Source organism: Letharia lupina, assembly GCF_014066315.1.
Source record: "Letharia lupina isolate WasteWater1 chromosome Unknown contig_5, whole genome shotgun sequence".
Classification (NCBI taxonomy): Eukaryota; Fungi; Ascomycota; class Lecanoromycetes; order Lecanorales; family Parmeliaceae; genus Letharia; species Letharia lupina.
The window spans coordinates 863,255-881,440 of NW_023502974.1; the positions used below are offsets into that span (position 1 = coordinate 863,255).

At 50.8% G+C, this 18,186-nt stretch overlaps 8 protein-coding genes across 8 annotated transcripts; 5 read left to right on the forward strand and 3 right to left on the reverse strand.

Annotated features, from left to right (window-relative positions):
- Nucleotides 1-667: 667 nt before the first annotated feature.
- HO133_008506 (uncharacterized protein) lies at nucleotides 668-2,197 on the reverse strand (the record flags this gene model as incomplete). The annotated part of the gene is made up of 1 exon (XM_037299372.1): nucleotides 668-2,197. The coding sequence occupies one exon, from the start codon at nucleotides 2,195-2,197 to the stop codon at nucleotides 668-670; it is 1,530 nt and encodes a 509-aa protein (XP_037155373.1).
- A 385-nt stretch (nucleotides 2,198-2,582) lies between these two features.
- On the forward strand, nucleotides 2,583-3,182 carry HO133_008507 (uncharacterized protein; the record flags this gene model as incomplete). The annotated part of the gene is made up of 2 exons (XM_037299373.1): nucleotides 2,583-2,984; nucleotides 3,075-3,182. 2 exons carry the CDS (start codon nucleotides 2,583-2,585, stop codon nucleotides 3,180-3,182), a joined length of 510 nt encoding a protein of 169 aa, XP_037155374.1.
- A 264-nt stretch (nucleotides 3,183-3,446) lies between these two features.
- HO133_008508 (uncharacterized protein) lies at nucleotides 3,447-3,847 on the reverse strand (the record flags this gene model as incomplete). Its single annotated transcript, XM_037299374.1, has 3 exons — nucleotides 3,447-3,517; nucleotides 3,567-3,631; nucleotides 3,678-3,847. 3 exons carry the CDS (start codon nucleotides 3,845-3,847, stop codon nucleotides 3,447-3,449), a joined length of 306 nt encoding a protein of 101 aa, XP_037155375.1.
- Nucleotides 3,848-4,721: 874 nt separating this feature from the next.
- Nucleotides 4,722-6,024, forward strand: HO133_008509 (uncharacterized protein; the record flags this gene model as incomplete). Its single annotated transcript, XM_037299375.1, has 2 exons — nucleotides 4,722-4,944; nucleotides 5,000-6,024. 2 exons carry the CDS (start codon nucleotides 4,722-4,724, stop codon nucleotides 6,022-6,024), a joined length of 1,248 nt encoding a protein of 415 aa, XP_037155376.1.
- A 512-nt stretch (nucleotides 6,025-6,536) lies between these two features.
- Nucleotides 6,537-9,056, reverse strand: HO133_008510 (uncharacterized protein; the record flags this gene model as incomplete). Its single annotated transcript, XM_037299376.1, has 1 exon — nucleotides 6,537-9,056. The coding sequence occupies one exon, from the start codon at nucleotides 9,054-9,056 to the stop codon at nucleotides 6,537-6,539; it is 2,520 nt and encodes an 839-aa protein (XP_037155377.1).
- Nucleotides 9,057-9,492: 436 nt separating this feature from the next.
- On the forward strand, nucleotides 9,493-10,911 carry HO133_008511 (uncharacterized protein; the record flags this gene model as incomplete). The annotated part of the gene is made up of 2 exons (XM_037299377.1): nucleotides 9,493-10,268; nucleotides 10,692-10,911. 2 exons carry the CDS (start codon nucleotides 9,493-9,495, stop codon nucleotides 10,909-10,911), a joined length of 996 nt encoding a protein of 331 aa, XP_037155378.1.
- A 952-nt stretch (nucleotides 10,912-11,863) lies between these two features.
- Nucleotides 11,864-12,680, forward strand: HO133_008512 (uncharacterized protein; the record flags this gene model as incomplete). Its single annotated transcript, XM_037299378.1, has 5 exons — nucleotides 11,864-11,886; nucleotides 11,955-12,143; nucleotides 12,199-12,336; nucleotides 12,385-12,504; nucleotides 12,566-12,680. 5 exons carry the CDS (start codon nucleotides 11,864-11,866, stop codon nucleotides 12,678-12,680), a joined length of 585 nt encoding a protein of 194 aa, XP_037155379.1.
- A 1,689-nt stretch (nucleotides 12,681-14,369) lies between these two features.
- HO133_008513 (uncharacterized protein) lies at nucleotides 14,370-18,097 on the forward strand (the record flags this gene model as incomplete). Its single annotated transcript, XM_037299379.1, has 3 exons — nucleotides 14,370-16,690; nucleotides 16,754-17,677; nucleotides 17,794-18,097. 3 exons carry the CDS (start codon nucleotides 14,370-14,372, stop codon nucleotides 18,095-18,097), a joined length of 3,549 nt encoding a protein of 1,182 aa, XP_037155380.1.
- Between the last annotated feature and the right edge of the window lie 89 nt (nucleotides 18,098-18,186).

Consider the following 18,186-nt stretch of genomic DNA (forward strand, 5'->3'; position numbering starts at 1 on the left):
TTGAGAGCCCTCGACGATATCCAATTCTGCCCTCATATCCGATCGAGCAAGCCCATGACCTTTCAAATCTATGAGCTGTTTGTCCGAAAGTCGTGCGATACAAATATTGTTCGATTGCTGTAGGTGCGGCCGCGTACCGTGATGCCGATCTGCGGGACGTCTGTTTAATTCGAGGTTGCAAAGGAGAGGAGGGGGAACTTTCCGCTAAACCATCACGGGCCCTGAGTGGATTGCGTAATTGGCTGTGTCGGGAGACTTAACAGGATCGCAGCAGGATTGAAATCGGGCACCAGGTTCACTGGGGAGTCTTGTTGAGATGCGAGGAGCATAGAGTCCTCATGGGGTGGGCATTTAAAGGGACTCTCTAGCAAATGTAAATTCATTCAACAAAATCCGCAATTTGAAAGAATTAAACAAAGTAAGTGACCATCTCGAACCCTTGTGCTGGTGCAAAAAGCTCAGCCCGACCATTCCGATTGAGTATTCTGCAACGGAGCCGTGACCTACGAAAACCCCAATGAAGGGATTTTATACCACATCCCCGAAGGGCGCAAATATTTAATTAATTATCCATATATTCTTTATATTCTGTCAGATTTTAAGAAGTTGACATTGTTCAGATTACTCCCAAAGGTTTTCATTTCACTATATCCAACATCCAGACTGATCAAGCCCTCTTCTCATCCCGATAGTGTCCTGCAACCAGAAAAGCCATCTCAAGCGACTGTTTCTCATTGAGTCTCGGATCACAGTATGTCGTATAATTAACACTTAGATCCCCCTCCGTCAACCCCTCACTCCCACCAACACATTCCGTCACCGCATCCCCAGTCAATTCGAGGTGCACACCTCCCAAGAAACTGCTCTGCTCTCTGTGAATCCTTAACGCACTGCTCACCTCACTCAAAATACTCGAAAATTGCCTTGTCTTCACCCCAGACGGCGTACTCTTTGTGTTCCCATGCATGGGATCGCATTGCCACACGACTACATGGCCACTTTCCTTCACGGCCTCAATATGGTCAGGTAGCAGAGAAGCAATCTTGTGCTCGCCGTATCGGGTAATCAAAGTGACCTTTCCAATATCTTTTGGCGGATTGACCACATCAAGGAGGGCGATGAGTTCCGGAGATGTCATGGTAGGCCCGACTTTGATGCCGATGGGATTTTCGAGACCGCGGAAGTACTCGACGTGTGCGCCAGTGAGTTGGCGTGTGCGGTCACCGATCCAGAGAAAGTGGGCGGATGTATTGTACCAGCCTTTGCCATCGCTAGCAGACTCTTGGTGACCGTTCACCTGCTGATCTGATGATACTCGGGCTGGCAAGAAAGCTGGATGAGAGGGTGGATGTTTTAGTCTCCTTGTTAAACTCTGCTCGTATTCTAGTAGCAAACCCTCGTGACTGGTGTAGAGATCGACAGTCTCTAAGCCACTTGCACTGCTATCTGCGCCAACTGTCCTCATGAATTGTAGGCTCTCGGTGATACTATCGACAATCCTGGTGTACTGAGCTCTGATCTTTTCATCTTTCACGTGCCCCAGCTCCCAGTCTAGTGGCGAATGTAGATCAGCGATCCCTGATGCCAGCGACGCTCTGATGAAATTGAGCGTTGCGGCAGAGTGATAATAGGCAGATACTAAACGCGCTGGATCCGGGGTTCTGTCTTCTACCGCGTATCCATTTAGTATGTCTCCACGGAAGGAGGGTATCTCGTTTCCCTCGTGCATCTCTGTGGGACTTGATCTTGGCTTTGCGTACTGGCCAGCCATCCTCGCAATACGCACGACAGGCCTGTTGGCGCCCCAGATCAGGACCAAACTCATCTGCAGCAGAAGTTTGATCTTCGATTCAATGGCATTCTCTTCACAGTAATCGAATAATTCCGCACAGTCACCACCCTGTAGTAGGAACGCTTTGCCAAGAGCAACATCTCGCAGAGACTTCCGGAGTTTGATGATCTCGGTAGGTGTAACGATGGGTGGTAGTTGCTCTAGTTTTGCGAGAGCTTTTTGGACTTTAGCAAGGTCATTATAGACAACCTCTTGTTTTATGGGTTTAGTGGTCCAGGATGATGGCGTCCATTCCGAGCTGCTATTCTTCTGTCGCTTTGTTGTGACCTTGATCTCTGCTGCGGCTTCTCCACTTTTGCTGAGCTTTGGAGGCTGTATTGGCTCTTCTAGAGGTCTTTTCGACATGACTATAGATTTTTTTCAACAGAAAGAGAATAAACGGAATTTTACGAGAGACGACTCCTAGATGAGATGCACACACAAACGGACCCTTTGAACAGGTAGATGAGGTGCAGAGACCAAAAAGCCTATGCTGACATACACCAAATACACCTGAGCTATGAAATGCGATATGCTTTAAACAATAACTGGAAATGTGGAGTGGATAGGTACGCATGAATACGTGAGGAAGGGGCTGGCGAAATCCCAATATTTCTTCACTAGACCTAATTCGGTCCTCCGCATTCTATGAACCCCCCCCCCCTTGTCACCACCTACGTTCTGACAACCACTCTAAACTCACCTCACAGCTACTCTTCTGCTGCTACTCACGCGCAATTCAACCATAAAAATGGCAGAGCCCCAACCCTCCAGCGTCCATGAAGGCATGGACCGCGAAGACCCCGCCCCCCTCCCCACCTCTGCCGAAGACCGCAAAGCGGCCGCCGCCATGTCCTCCCTCGAAAGACGCGGTGGCGATGACGACGATGCTGCTACGAAACCTAACAAAGAAATCGACCAAGAAGCCCTTGGAAAGGCTATAAGTAGGCTGGAGTTAGCAGACAAAGCTGGCACGGTTGCTGCAGGGGAGAAGAAAACGAAGGAGAAAGAGGAAGTTGAGAAGAGGGCGAAGATCAAGGTGGATCAGGCGGATGTGACATTGCTGGTCGAAGAATTGGATTTGACTAAGGGGAAAGCTACAGAGCTGTTGAAGGCGAATGACGGGGATGCGGTCAAGGCTATGAGGGGGTTTGTAAGGGCTGCGGCTTGAGGGATGGGGCATACAGGGCTTAAAGATCAACATTGAAAGTACAAGGACCAACCCTCTTCACTTGCCATGCAGGTTATGCTGCGTATTCACAATCTCACGTTGGACCGGATGCTGATAACAAGTAAAGAGGTCAATGGAGAGTCTGAGGAGGTCCCACAGGCACAGACTGAAGGGCTGTGATGGACCAAGCTGGGGTTGGAAAGCGTGGATGAGAGGGCATTGAACCTATGTACAATGGCAATGTGACAATACATTATCCTGCGTCGTGAAGGATGCTGTTGGTTCCCTGCCATAGGTGGCGCAGATGCTCACGGTCTCTTGCCTTCCTTTTGACCGTATTCCAATTCAATTGACCTGCAAATTGATCAACGGCCCGACAACGAACCTCATCGAATGCCTATGCCGAGATGAAGTTCGAAGAAAGAGAAGCATCCGCGGGCGCCTTCAGTCATGTTTCGCGACAAGAGGCCCCTCTGGTGGAGCTATTAGAGGCTTCTGTTCTTGTCCGAGGACCACTGGCTTCATTAGCAAAAGGCAGATAGATTGAGGCTATACGGCTCATACCTCGTTGGTACAGTACGTAGCTTGTGACCACCACGAAGGGAATACCAACTATAATAGCAGTCCACCTGGAAGCCATTAGTAAATGAAAGTCGAGGAATCGTGGCTTCCTACCTTCTAGCAATCGTATTGTAGCTGCCAATTGCTGCGAAGCCCGTGGGAGGAGCGGTAGGGTTCGTCTTCAACGAAGGTGCTGCTGGCTTGTACCCCAAAGGTGTTGTTTTCGTAGAGGCCTGACGTCTCAACGCGGCGAGTCTATCGAAAGGATTTCGACTGGAGAACATGGTGATCAAGGGGGGCTGTTCCCTCGAAGAAGCATTAGGGGCATAGCACCTGCACCTCAATGTCTATATGCAAGCAACAATGCAGCCGATATGTGTCCAGTATCGTAAATACCTAATCGTTTTGTCTAGACGAGACTGAGAGTTGAGTATGTAGCAGCCCCTTTTTCAAAACAGCCTCGGCCTAGCCGGAAGTTGTCTCGGTTGTGTCATCGCTTTCTGCCCACTCACAAAAGAAGTGCCTCACCGCAAAATTATTCCCGCACCAACAGCTGGACACAAAACGATAACTGAACATTCCATAACCAACCAGACTCATTTTCTTTAACTCTCCAATATTAGCTGCTCATGCACACAGTCTGACTCAGTCAAAATCGAACCGGAAATCCTACCTCTGGTGATTCAGAGGCACTGATAAACACGGCTCCTCCGGCCTCGACACAGTTCAGTCTTCAAGATCCTGCCTCACGCCCCCATCGGGACAGTACGTATATATCGGATGCCATAACCCCTTCTTTTGAGACTCGAGAATCGCTTTTGAACTGGAAGACTGACTCTGAATTCGTCGTCCAGTCCTCAACGACCTCCCTCCCCCTGGTGCAGGACATTTCAGAGTCTGAGATCTATTTGCTAGAGTGCATTCCAAACGTCCCACTGTCTTCATCACAATCCCAGCTGCCGCATAGGACGTCCCTAGAGGTTCTTCCTCTTCCCGGGGAAGAGTCGAGGAGGAATAGCCGTATCAGTCTGGGGACTGATATCTTCAAGCCTCCCTAACGCGGCTCTCACACAATCGGAATACAATTTACTTCTTAGAGCTTGGATGCGAATGGCACCTTCGGCAACAACAATTACACAACAATATGCATCAATTGACATGAATGAAAAATCATTGAGGGTCAATAGTACTGTTAGCGATAATGGAAAAGAATATGGGAAAACTCTAACGAAGGATGTGTTGAAAGGGCGGATTGCAGCCATCGATACAGATACTTGCGCTGCTGGGGATGAAGATTCGTTCTTCGTGGCTGACATGGGTGAGGTCTATCGACAACACCTACGCTGGAAGATGAATTTGAAGAGGGTCAAGCCCCACTACGGTGCGTTCTCATTCATTGAATTTTCCAAATACAACAGCACGTTGATTTCTATTAGCTGTCAAGTGCAACCCGGACCCAGAGGTCCTTCGTCTACTTGCGGGATTAGGCACCGGTTTTGACTGTGCATCCAAGTCAGAAATTGAACAGGTCCTCAATCTCGGTGTCGATCCATCCAGGATTATCTACGCTCAGCCATGCAAGACCAAGTCATATGTGCGCTTTGCATTTGAGTGTGGGGTGAAGCAGATGACGTTCGACAATTCAGACGAGCTCTACAAGATTAAGAGGTTCTTTCCAGATGCAGAGCTGTTTCTCCGCATCTTGACAGACGACTCAGCAAGCTTGTGTCGACTCAGCGATAAATTTGGGGCCTCCTTAGACACAACCCTAGACCTTTTGACTTTGGCGAAGGATCTGGAATTGAATGTCACTGGTGTCAGCTTCCACGTCGGTTCTGGAGCTTCTGACCCTCAATCTTTCGACAAAGCTGTTCGAGACGCTCGTATTGTATTTGATCAAGCCGCGGACGTTGGCTACAACCTCAAGACTCTGGATGTAGGCGGAGGCTTTTCTGGAGATCTCTTTGAGTCCATGGCCGATGTCTTGAGCAAAGCCCTCGATGAAAACTTTCCAACGAGTGTGCGCATCATTGGGGAACCTGGCCGCTACTACGTCGCCTCCGCATTCACCTTGGCCTGCAACATCATCGCTCGCCGCGATTTCCAGGATCCCGCTACAATGGAGACTAATTACATGCTCTACCTCAACGACGGTGTCTACGGCAACTTCTCAAGTCTCATATTCGACCATCAGATCGCGTCTCCTCGCATCCTGAGCAAGCGTGATAGGTCCAATCGCAGCACTGAGTACTCGCTCTGGGGTCCATCTTGTGATGGAATTGACCGAGTTACGGAGACTTGTACCCTTCATGGGGTCCTAGACGTGGGTGATTGGCTGTACTTTGAGGAAATGGGTGCCTACACCAAGTGTAGCACTACAAAATTCAATGGGTTTACAGATAACCATGATGTTCTTTATGTCTCGAGCGAGCCCGGAGCTTCGGCTTTGCTGAACTACTGAATGCACGCGTTGTGTGCAATGGAAGGAAACGCGTAGCACATCATGAGAGACGATATTGGAATGGGGAGAGTGCCCAGAAGATGGACGAGTGTGGGATTGCATCAAGGCAGCGGTATTGTGGGAGCTTGAAGAGTGCCTTTTTTCGGTTCAGACCAGAGATTTCATAGACTGCGTGGCTTTTGTCTTTTTTCATACAGAAAATGAGCTTTTCATTCCAAGCTGGTCCAAGCCAGTCTCTCCTTCCGTCTCCTCGAGTATTCCACCTCTATGCCGCAGCTTCCTATCATCCTCCATACATCTGACATCGGCCGAGCCGGAGAATCTACTTTGCCCTCCCGCTACTCCCTGGTCCTCGAGCTCTCACCAACCCCTTCCTCGCCGCCGTGCCCTGAGCTCTCCTTCAGCTCCTTCATCCCGCATCGAAGAACCTCGTGATTCCCCCAGTAATCTTGACTTTGTCGGAATGCGTCATTCAAGCTCATGCTAGATCGACAGCGCATCAACCCTCTTGCTCAAGTAGAAGAAGCTTCCTCTTGAGCCTTCAGGTGATCTTCGAAGCAGACGTCATCGGCGTCGTAAAGATCTTCATGAGGTGGCCTTCGCTGCTCAAAGTATCGTGTGAAGAATGAGAGGCATTGCTTCTCGAATCTTTCCAAGTCATAAGGAGCACGAAACCAAATGCGCAACTCATAGGGGTGCCGACCTGTGAACACGGCACCAAAAAGCTTCTTGACGTCTGGCTTCGGGATCTTGGGTCGGTCCTTGGGGTCGAAGTGCCCTAGGATCTTTGGCCATGCCTCCAGGCTGATGCAGATCAAGCGAGCCTTCTCTTCATCAGTATTACATGCCGCTAGAACATTGGGGTGGCAGATCTCCCCATTTTCAGGATAGTCAGCTACGCGATGGACTTTGAAGTCGGTGACCATCCAGTCACCTTCGATGTAGTCGCCTAGACACCATCCGGTTTGGCTGTACCCCGGCCCTTCTATTCCGTTAGAGAAAAATCGCATGTTCATAGTGGGAATCCGCCGGCGTCCTGCATCCAACCCAAGCTTGAAAGCCCATTCTTTCGTGTCTTTGGCGAAGCTGCCTATCAGCGAGGAGTTGTTAGCTTGGACGATGCACAAGAACAAATTCCTGGGGTTTCGAATATCAGCCCAGCGGAATGGGCTTTGCAGGGACAGGACGGGAGCTTCTGGGTCGACAAGTGCTGAAGCAGAAGGGTTTCCTTCCGTCGCAACGTCGGGTTTTTCAGTCTTGCTCTCCGGCACACCTGTGGATGCTGCAATGGCTGGCCCCCTAACCGGTTGACTTGGGGAAGGTGGCCCCACACGCCGACGCTTTGAAGACTCCTCCGCTTCGTCGAAAGATACTGTTCGCTTGCGAAGGTCTTGCGATAGAGCTGCAGAGGGGTTTGGCTCTCTCGTGAATGTCCTTGAGTTGCCCTGTCGCGAACTCTTCCTTCGCTTCTCCACCTCATCCAATGCCGCTCCTGGTTTCAGGAAGGTGGCTATGCTTTCTTGTGTGATTGGCACATGAGGAATACTACTCTCGAGACCGCCCGCTGGCATACTATCTGCGTTGTTGAGGCCAAAGTCCCTGGTCTCGAGCTGTTGCGCTGGCGGGTTCGATGGCCTGAGACTTTGTAGGGCCGATCGAGAGTCACGTTCAATGATTTTCGATATGGGTTGGGCCGTCGCTGGAACCGGGGGAATGACAGTTTTGGAATCAGCTTTGGTAGTATTCTGAGCTGATGGAAGACGGTAGCCAAAATTTGTGTAGGCAGCAATCTGTTTAGCAGTCAACTCCGCTGGTTCATCAGAGACCGCAGGTTTATCAAAGACCACGACTGGCATGGGGTTGGGAATAAAAAGAGCAGCTTCGCCCCTCAGGCGGTTCGAAGTTTTTTTGTCCTCAACAAGAATCTCTTGCCCGATCTGGATTTTAGAGGTTGCGACTGGAGCGTCAACATGAGGCTGATTCACGACCTCTGTACCATGCGTGACTTCCAACTCTCCGCGCATCTCAGGATTGGCAGGCACGCTCACTTGAGTTGATTCTGGTCCTGCATATCTTGGATAATCAGCGGGTTGCCTCTTTGGGGAGGGATCTTGCATTTTCAAACCCTGGTTTGGTGTCAGGCCTCCACGTCCTCCCTGGCCTCCACGCCCTCTCTGATCTCCATGCCCCCTCTGGTCTCCACGCCCAGGAACTCTGTCTGGTCCCTGAGACCTCTGTTGTCTATGTGCTTCAGGAGAAACTTGTTTTTCTGTTTCCTTTTTTGCCGAAACCTCGGTGTGCGTGATAAGTGAACGTGGCATTGTTATCTGGTTTACCATCGCCCTTCGACGTGACGGCCCTCCGCGTGGCGTTTGCAATACCTGAGCATAGTTCGTCTGCGCAGGTACTGCTGGTTTAGAAGCGCTATCGTCTTCGAACTTCGCCGGTGTCAACTGTGATGAGGGCGTATGAAACGGAGCTCGACTGTCGCCTTGGGATCCTTTGGGTGGTGAGACTGGAGGAGTCTCGGTAGACTTGTTGGTATCAATACTTGACAGCCCGGGCTTTAGCAGTTTTGACTCATGCTCCTCGGCAGCGGCTCCGGCCATCGATTCGCCGTTCTCGCCCTGGAAAGCTGCATCCTCTCTTGAAATGTCGTCGTCATCTTCATCGAGCTTTGACCCGAAAAGTGTAGTCGCCTCTCTGAGTACCTCACGATATGTTCTTACCTTTTCAAGCAAGGCAGAAACTTCTTCTTCTTGCTGCGCAATCTTTGTATTCTTTGCCTCAAGCTGGGTCTCCAGCCTGTCAATCTTGTCTCGCAAGATGAAATCCGGAATGCCTGTGGTCACTGCGGGACGAAGAGCCTGGTCGTCAGCCTTTTGGGCAGACAGTCCTTTCTCCACCTCGAGTGTGTGGACTTTCTGCTCCAGATCCTTGATCCTGGACTTTTGTCGTTCGACTTCCAGTTGAGCTTCCAGCCGTGCCATTTTTTCGGCGATGAGGCCCTGCATGTCAGTTTGAAGGGACATGATAGTTTGGAAAAACCCCCGAGATTCCTGCGGTGGTGGAAAACGATCTCAGCAAGTGAGACGTGAATATCCGACTCTTACACTGGGCAAGAGAAGGCAAAAGTTGCAGAATGACTTGGTGCAACAGGTGATGAGATTATGAAAGATGATGGTTGTAGAAAAAGAGCATGCTGGTGGTTGTGTTGATACAGCAGGTTTTAGGCTTGGCGCTAGTTTCGCTCTTATTTCGTTTAAAGAAACACCACCACTCAGCCAACCTTTCCACACAACTCTTTTGCCATCTCTTGTTTAATCGCTCTTCCAAAGCTCATACCTTGCCATCTCAGGCAAATATTCCTCGTCTCGTACCATCTTTTTGGTACCTGGCAATTAATTGTTCCTTCCTTGTGGAGGCAATCTTCAACCGCCGCAGGATACTCGGCGGGTTATCCAAAAAATGTCTAACCTGATAGACCCCAAAACAGGGAGCAATGGAACGCCAAGCAAAGGCCTCGAACAGAACCGCAGCACCGGGGAGGAGCTCCGTATGGACGCGAATGTAGCGAGCGACGGGAGCGAGGAGGGCGAGATCCAAGACGATCACGCCACCAACGCTGTGGGTACAAAGCGAAAACGCTCGCCCTCGACCGAAGAGACGGGACCTTCGAAGAAAACCAAAGGCCCTGATCCAACATTCCTCTCATTCAAAACAATGAGGCACCCAACGGAGACGATACCTTGTGTAATCAGTATCAACGAACGAGAGCCATTCGGATCACTCTATCTGACAAATCACAAACTCACAACCCGATTGTTCCTTGATCCCGGACGTTTCGGGCCTCCGTCAGTAGCACTGACTTTCACCAAAACCGGATCAGAGACCGGTAGAGGCATTGCCAAGAATGTTTGGGACATGTCGTCAAACAGTCGGGTGGAATGGGCAATGAATGACGTCCAACACGGTTATGCTACTTCAGATGGGCCCGATCTCAGAATGTCTAATCGAACCGTGCTCGCCGACTGCAGTAGACGGGACATACAAAATTTGATGTACCTGAGATTCAAGTCTTGGAGCCAAGTATCAGGGTTTCATAAAAAAGAAGAGTTCAGTCAGGAAAGTGCTGAGATACAAAAGTCGATCAAAACCATGTTTCGGCGTCAAAAAGCATACCAACTGGAGTTGTGGTTTATTGCCCCGTTCGATGCACCGGACTTTCGTCGACATTGTCTAAGGTATTTCACCGCGAGCTTGGAAAGCAGACAACACCCTTTCGACCATTGGCAAGATTCCCACGGGGATCATTTCAACCAAAGGTCGGTGCTACCGCTGCCACCGATCTTGGCTGCTCCTTAGAACCAATTGCGCTTGCCTCTTGCCCCAAGACCAGGATAATTGCCGATGCCCACAAGACCAAGCAACTTGCCGAATACAACACCTCCAGGCGACCATGCAGGGCAGTCTGCAGCCGAGCCACAGCCAACCCTCACATCTCAGCAGCATCCGGAAAGTTCGACCTCCACGGCAGCGCAGGATGGCAAGATATCAGATCGTTCGACATCAGTGCCGCCAGAGATCCACCCGACTCCAGAAATGCAGGCAATGCTGACATGTCGAGCAGGACCTCTTCCCCCATCAGCCTAAGACCAACGAACCAGTACGTCTGGCTTCTCCTTCGGTCTCGAGGCACCCACATCCATACCATCACTCATCAGCAGTCCGAGGCCGGGGTTTGTGCCTGATTTTACATTAGGTCCTCTCGATATAGAAGACGAGGAATCCGACTCGGACTCCGAATACGACTCTGAGTCTGGAAGCCATTCAGATTGGGAAAGGAAGCACGAGGGTCAAAGAGGGGGTGACGGCAGTGCTGCATAGAGGTTGTTAAGGCCTCATAGGCTAGGATAGCATGTTCAATCCAGGTAGTACTTTACGTGGAGACGTTCTCACTGTAAAGGAATCTACCACGTCCATAGCTCCACAAGTTATGCAGTTGTCAAAATGCTGTAACAACTAGCATACCTCTAATCATTAACAAGACAGGAAAGCTGCGGCCTGAAAAGTTCGGAAGGGTCAGGTAAGGCAGAATGTCCTACTTCCGCACATGTTTTGCTCATATTCATACAGGAACGGCATGGTCTCCCAGCAACATACCCAGTATTCCCTATCAGTCACACAAGATGGAGGCAAATACTGGTAAAAGGGTAGGCAAGCTATCATGTCCTTGAATCCAAATTCGAGCGAGAAGAGGCTGACCAGTCCAGAAGCCGTGTTCTCCGGATCCTAGCCGCGTGTATCGATGATCGACTCTCATCAGCTCAGCATCGCCAGCCGACTAGATGACACTGTCGACTCTCTCGGGATCTGCGCAGCGCCGACTGGCAAGATTCTGACCTCGTGTCGGCTGCTGGATCCAATCGGAAGATTCGCCCCACTCCTCGTTGACACAAATCTCGCTGCCGAAAGTGCCGTCTTCGAGTCGAGACTAATGCCTGTGTTGTGGAGCACGGAGATGGTTCTCTCTTCTGCAAAGGTGCATGCCTTCCTCCAATAGGCAGACATTCAAGGCAATATGTGCTCACGGACACAAGGAGCATTTTCTCTCTTTTGAGCCTACCTTCTCTTCAAACTCCTCCTCTAGCACTCCAGTCTTCCTTCACCTATTCAGCCGCCTCCATATTCACCCAACATCTATCATCCGAGGTAATACTCGAACCTCTCCCAAGAGAATGGGGATGCACGAAATGTACTGACGTTCTACCTCTACGATCCAGATCTTACGTCGTACCCAAAGCCATCCTACCTCGAGCCACCCTACGTACTCGTAACCATGAACAATCCACCGGCCCCCCCGTAAGTATTTCACTTCCTTCAGATCTGAAACACCCTTTCTGACGGCTATGCAGACCAGGATCTTCCAGTTCAGCTGGCCGTGACAACAGTGGATTGGAGCAGCGTGGTGGAGCAGCTGGACAGCGAGCTCGAGAGGTTATACAGCAGGGTGGAGACCCCTCTCAGCAGGGTCGAGAAGTTAAACAGCTCGGCGGAAGAGCTGCACCGCAGGGTCAACAGCACGGTCAGAATGCTGACTTTGGTCCTCCACCTCCTCCGTAAGCTCGCCAATTCTCTTCATGTGAGAATCCTCTTTTCCTGACAGCCGTCTAGACCGAGACGATACGATGTTTGGGGCATGGACTATCGTCCATATGACCAGGGCGGACCATTTGAAGAGCAGAGTGGAACACCTGTACCGCAGGTTCGACACCATGATCAGAACACTGATTCTGGTCCTCCACCTCCTCCGTAATCTCCAATCCTCTTCATTCGAGATCTCTGCTGATGACAGTTCAGACCCGGGCGATACAACGTTTGGGGCATAGATTACCAACCACATGACCAGGGTGGACCAGCTGCGCAGCAGAATCATTCGGTGAGGAAGCCGCCTCCTAAATTGGGCGGTGCTCCACCTCCGTAAGTCTTCCAAGATCCTCCGCATCATGGACCAGCTTTCCTAACCTGGAATGAACTATAGTCCATATCAACAAGGTGGCGATGGTATTGGTCAGGGTAGTGATGGTGGTCAGGACAGTAGTGGTCAGAGCAGTAGTGGTCAGAGCAGTAGTGGTGGTCAAGGCAACAGGCGCTGAATCATCTTATAACCTTCCTGGCAAGCTCGATAGGATTGATCTCACACTGGGAGCTCAGATCTGGTTACTGAATCCACTACTGTAGAGTTCGCGTGTGTAATGAGCTCAATCAAGAGTGCTTTCATCCATGACGACGCTAGGTCGTTACATTCAGCGTATTCAAAAACCTTGGAAGTCCTTGGCATTAGTATTTCAATCTTACCCATCACACCACGTATCCAAAATTGAGACGTTATAGATATTGTACATAATTCCGTCGGAGTTTCATTGAAATATAAGAGATCTAGGAATGAAATAATCTAAAGGTATTGATAATTAAGATTCAAAAAAGTAAGCTTAGTTCTTTTACTTGCTATGTCGATAAATATGTTACAAGTCTTCGTTATCCAACGGCATTGAAATCGCAAGAATCGCAACACTAATTCTCATCAATACTTCCCTTCGATGTATACAATACCTAGTGTGTGAAAGATTTGATGCCTTAACAGTCGACTATGTGACGGCTCTTCTTGAAAGCCGGGAAAGCTCTTTACGACTCGGCAATAGTGAATAGCTGCCCAAAAGAGCAGCTTCACAAGCTGGACCGACTTGCGGGCATCATGTTTACATGCAACGCCGCCAAAGCGTCACGGATTGAAAAAGCCTGGTTGGAAGGCCTAGATGACGACGTCAAGTGAAGTTTCCAAAAGTCCATCCCTTGGTACCGGGACCCACACGATGGCCATCTGGTCCTCAGCCTACCCTAATGTGGACAACCCCGTCAAGGCATAGGGCAATGATCCGGAGAGTCCGGTCACTTCCAGGTTTTTGGCATTCTGGCCGTCTAGGACAGCAGACAACGAGCCCAGGCGGCCAGGGATCTGGGGGACATGGCTTTTCAGACTGGTCAGCCTCTTTTCGATGAGACCTTTCAGGCAAGTATCAGTTTGAGACTCTGATGAGACAGAGCTATAGTCGCTTTAGCTTACTTAGCTATTGCACCACTCTGAGCTGAATTGTAAGTTGAGGATAGAAGAGACATAGCAACTAAATCAAATGAGGTGAGGATTCGGAGAAGGCAGAGGTGCAAACGGGGTGAGGGTTCGAAGAAGACAGAGTTGACAACACATTGGGTGTATTCACACATGGCATTCATTGCCGACATTCATCCATTTGCAGGTGAATGTTCTTCCCTTCTTTAGATTCTAGGGCAATGCAGTGATGCGTCAGACCATTCACCGCTGCATATCATTCCTTTCTCCATCCATTTCCTTTCTCCATTCATTCCCTTTCTTCATTCATTCCCTCTCTCTATTCATTCCCTCTCTCTATTCATTCCCTCTCTCTATTCATTCCCTTTCTGCATTCATTCCGAATAGAGAACATTCACCACAGGCATCGTCTACTATATAAACCCCCTTCCCTCCCAATACAACCATCCCTCCTACATAATCCCAATACAACACATGCAAGGTACCTCCTCCTATAACCTACAAATCTTCTCCCACATTTCCATCCAACGTTATATAGATCCATACGCTGGCTTGGCTTTTGTGTCATCTATATATACATATCAATATCATTTCAATCAGCCTCCGGAATGACCGCGGTTCAATTGAACTGGTAAGTCCCTCGCGTCCTCACTCTTCTTTCACCATCAACCCCTCACCATATCTTTGTCTACTGGTCGTACTCACGGCTGTATCACAAATGGAGGAGACCTGGTTGCAAGGCCTGGCTGACGATGTCAAGGATGGGTTGAAAAAGCTACTCCTTGGTATCGGACCCCACATGATGACCATATGGCTCTTAGCCTACCCCAACGTGGAGACCGCCCGCAAGGACTGGATCGTGCCTTTGATGAGTTCGGTCTTCTCCGGATATCCTGCTTTCTGGCAGTATAAGGCACCAGAGAACAAGGTGGGCCTTACAATCGAAGATCTTGAGCCGATCAACACTTTCCAGAAGGCAATGTACGTCCAATACCGCGCGAACCGCAACGACAACGGCCAGGTAAGGAAGCTGGAGGACGGACGGGTTGAAGAAGACAAGACCCAGATCAGAGGATACCACAACTTCGAGAAACAGCTCAGCTGGGACACAGCTTTCGAGTTCGGGGTTTTCAACACAGTTCCGGTCATTCGAGATGTGCAGTTTGAGAAGGGTCAGGTGGCTCACCTCGTCCTTGGAACACATCTCGTCCATTTCGAGGGCCTTCCCAAGGTACCAGTCACAGGTTTCAAGGGCCTTTACACCATGAAACAGCTCGAAAGGGGGGTCAGAGGCTTCGTCCGACAGGCAACAGATGGTCCGGTGCCCACTCACGGTGCGAAAATCCGGGCCGAATTGGACAACGCAAACCCCCAAACCGGGAAACCACACATGCCTTCCACAGACAAAAGAACCATCTGGAAGGGAACCGTCCTGAAGGACATGCAGGTTCCATGCAAAGATACCGGTACAGATTTCTGCGTCTGGTTTCAGATGCCTCTTGTAGGCCGGACTCCTCGCATCCACAAGACCGCCAACGAAAGACTTGAGAACCACAAGCTTGTGCGGATGCACATCGAGGTCGTCATCGACGAAACATCTGCCCAGCGAGAGATAGATGGGATGCAGAAACTCGCAGATGAGACTTTCAATGCTGGAACGCTGGCTCCCGCCCGCATCGCCCTCATGTCGAACCCCTCGAAGATGACGCATACCACAAGCGATCTGACGGAGAGGAATCCTGAGATGTGGAGACAATGGGAGGCTTACTGCAGCCAAAAATATGCAGACAACCCAGCCCAGTTGGAAATCGTCACTTCTTTGAAGGAGGTCAAGAACAAGATGACGGCGATCATAGGCCCTCCAGGCACAGGCAAGACTACGGTTCTTGCAGACATCACGAACGGGGCCGTGCTGTGCGGTCATACTGTCCTGGTGTGCGCGGTAAGTAACAACGCCGTCGACAAGGCCGCCAACTCTTGCTGGGAGAAATTCCCAATAGAACACCGTCACAGGTATGAATTCCTTCGGTACGAGACGGCATCAGCCGAGCTGCAGGCATACGTAACTCGAGCGGATATCAGAAACCCTGTCGTGCGGGATCCAAATGCTCGTCTAACTTACAAGGCGTCAACTATGCTAGAGGATGACGACCTGATAGCGCAGACAATGGCCGAAGCCGCCGCATTACAGGGTGAGCATAACAAGCAACTCTTTGCCCTGATCCGGGTTTGTGACGATCTTTCGCAAGCACTTCAAGAGAAGCGGGAAATGGATAGCCGGAAGAAATCCAACGTTCCGGCTCCAATGACGCTTCCCAATCGTTGCTTCGAGTTGACCCTCCAGGACCAGTATCGGGCGGACGCGGACTTCCACGCAGAGCTCGCGGCATATAGGGCCGACAAGCTTGACGCTGCCGCAATCCTACACAAGCGTCAGACAAGTGACTACCACACCGACGCAGAGCTTGCAGCGCTGGGTGAAGACGCGCTTGATGAAGCGGAGATCACGGCACGTCTGGATGATCAGAGGATCCCAAGCATCGACCAGCGCGACAAGTCTCTCGAGTACCGGAATTCCCTTGACGCGTATGTCTTGGCCAATGGCGACGTGTCAATAAAGGCGAAGGAGCATTTCCAAACTCTGCGGGTTCGAGTCGTCCTTCGAGTCTTTGCAGACACCCAGGCCCTCTTCACGACCTGCAACAACGCCGGTTCCGAGTTGATGGTGCTTGGATTCAACCCAACTCTCATCGAAATCGAAGAATCAGGGCAGCTCACCATGGCTGCGCTCGCGAACGTCTTGACGAGCTTCAGCAACTGGCTAGCAGCAATCATCTTCGGAGACACCAGACAGCTCAAACCTTTCGGCCAGTCCGGCAGAGCAAACGAGTTTAGAGAGAACGCTACGCTCTCGGTCCTCGCTCTCCTTGAAGAGAAAAAATATCCGATCCTCCGACTGGTGTTCCAGTATCGGATGGCTCCCGCAATCTCCAGATGGGTATCGGAATTCTTTTACAAGGGATTGTTGAAGAATCAGAAGTCAGTCCTCATCAACAACGGGCTTCGCCAGGTCGCGCATGAGGTATAGAAAAAAATATATAGAATCGATGGACCAAACGGGGACGGTTCCGAATACTGGATGATCAACGTCGCCAACGGGATCTCGCGGGTGCAGGTCAACAGCACCTCGTTGCAAAATTATGCCAACGCCGATAGGATAGGCACTCTCGTGGATCAAACTTTGGCCATGGGGGTGCCCGCGTCTAAGATAACGGTGCTGGTGTACTACACAGGGCAGCTCTCCCTGGTAAGCCACAAGATCCAAGCGACGGCGGAGGCGAACGGAAGGAACTGGGACCTCAGCGCAGGAAATCAAATCTCCTCCGTCGATTCCTTTCAAGGCGAGGAGAACGAGTTCGTTTTCGTCGATCTCGTCGTCGCTCACCAACGGCCGGAGAAGACATCAGACGCGGTCAAGGACGAGGAGAGCGAAGACGACGATGGCTCCGAGGGGTTCAGACGCTCCGGGAGGGTTACCGCCCACGTCAAGAGCGGCAACCGACTTTGCTGTGCACTTACGCGCGGTAGAAGCTGCGTCGTTGTTGTCTGTCAATTGGCCGCTCTTCTAAGTACGGTCAAGGCCAAACAGAAGAAGGGTCAAGCCGCCGTCAGCGCCATGGCGAGAGACTTCGAGGAACGCAAATTAGTATACAACGACTATACTAGTCTAGACACCAGCCCGATTGGCCAAGCGCAGCGTGCTACCTGGACCGAGGCCAGACTTGCGGTTGAGTTGAAGAGGCAGAAGGCGGAGAGTCTTGACTTCCTCAACACTCAGTACAAAAAGGTCAAGAAGGCCCGGTACAACGAGGAGTTCCAAGACACAGCCCCCCAGGGTATACCGCACCGCTTCTCGGAGGACCACTCGCCCAAACCTGTCTGGAGACGCCGCCGAAGCCGCGGTAATCTTCAACGAGCAAGACTGGAGACAATACAGTTATCTAAACAGACTTCAAACTGGACCGAGTGCCGTAAAAAACCATGCGCGTTATGCCCACGACTTCCTCCCGAACCAATAGCCATGCCAGGTCCTAAATTTCTTCGCCCGTTCATAGAATTAACGTACTTTTTAATAAAATAAGCCACGACCTACAGGATCCAAAGCAACGATCCGCCCTTGTCACCGAGGCGGGCGCGGTCCCTGTCAATGTGGCTGGTCAGACCCAGCGTACGGCGAAGGTTGGGAAGAAGGCGGCAAAGGACGCAGCTCGGAAGAAGGCTGCTGAGGAGGCTCAGGGTGGAAAGTCCAAATGGAAGGGCAAGGGGAAGGAGAAGGATGTGCCGGTGGATGTCGGCAAAGGCAAAGGCAAAGGCAAAGGCAAAGGATGTGCCGGTGGAAGTCGGGAAAGTGGAGCCTACGGCGATAAACGAGAGTTAGTTCTTTAGTCTAATTCAACCAAAGGACATATTCACCGTCCGCAACTTCCCCTGATGAAAAACTGATGCCACGCTGGCCTCTAATATACCCCACTCCT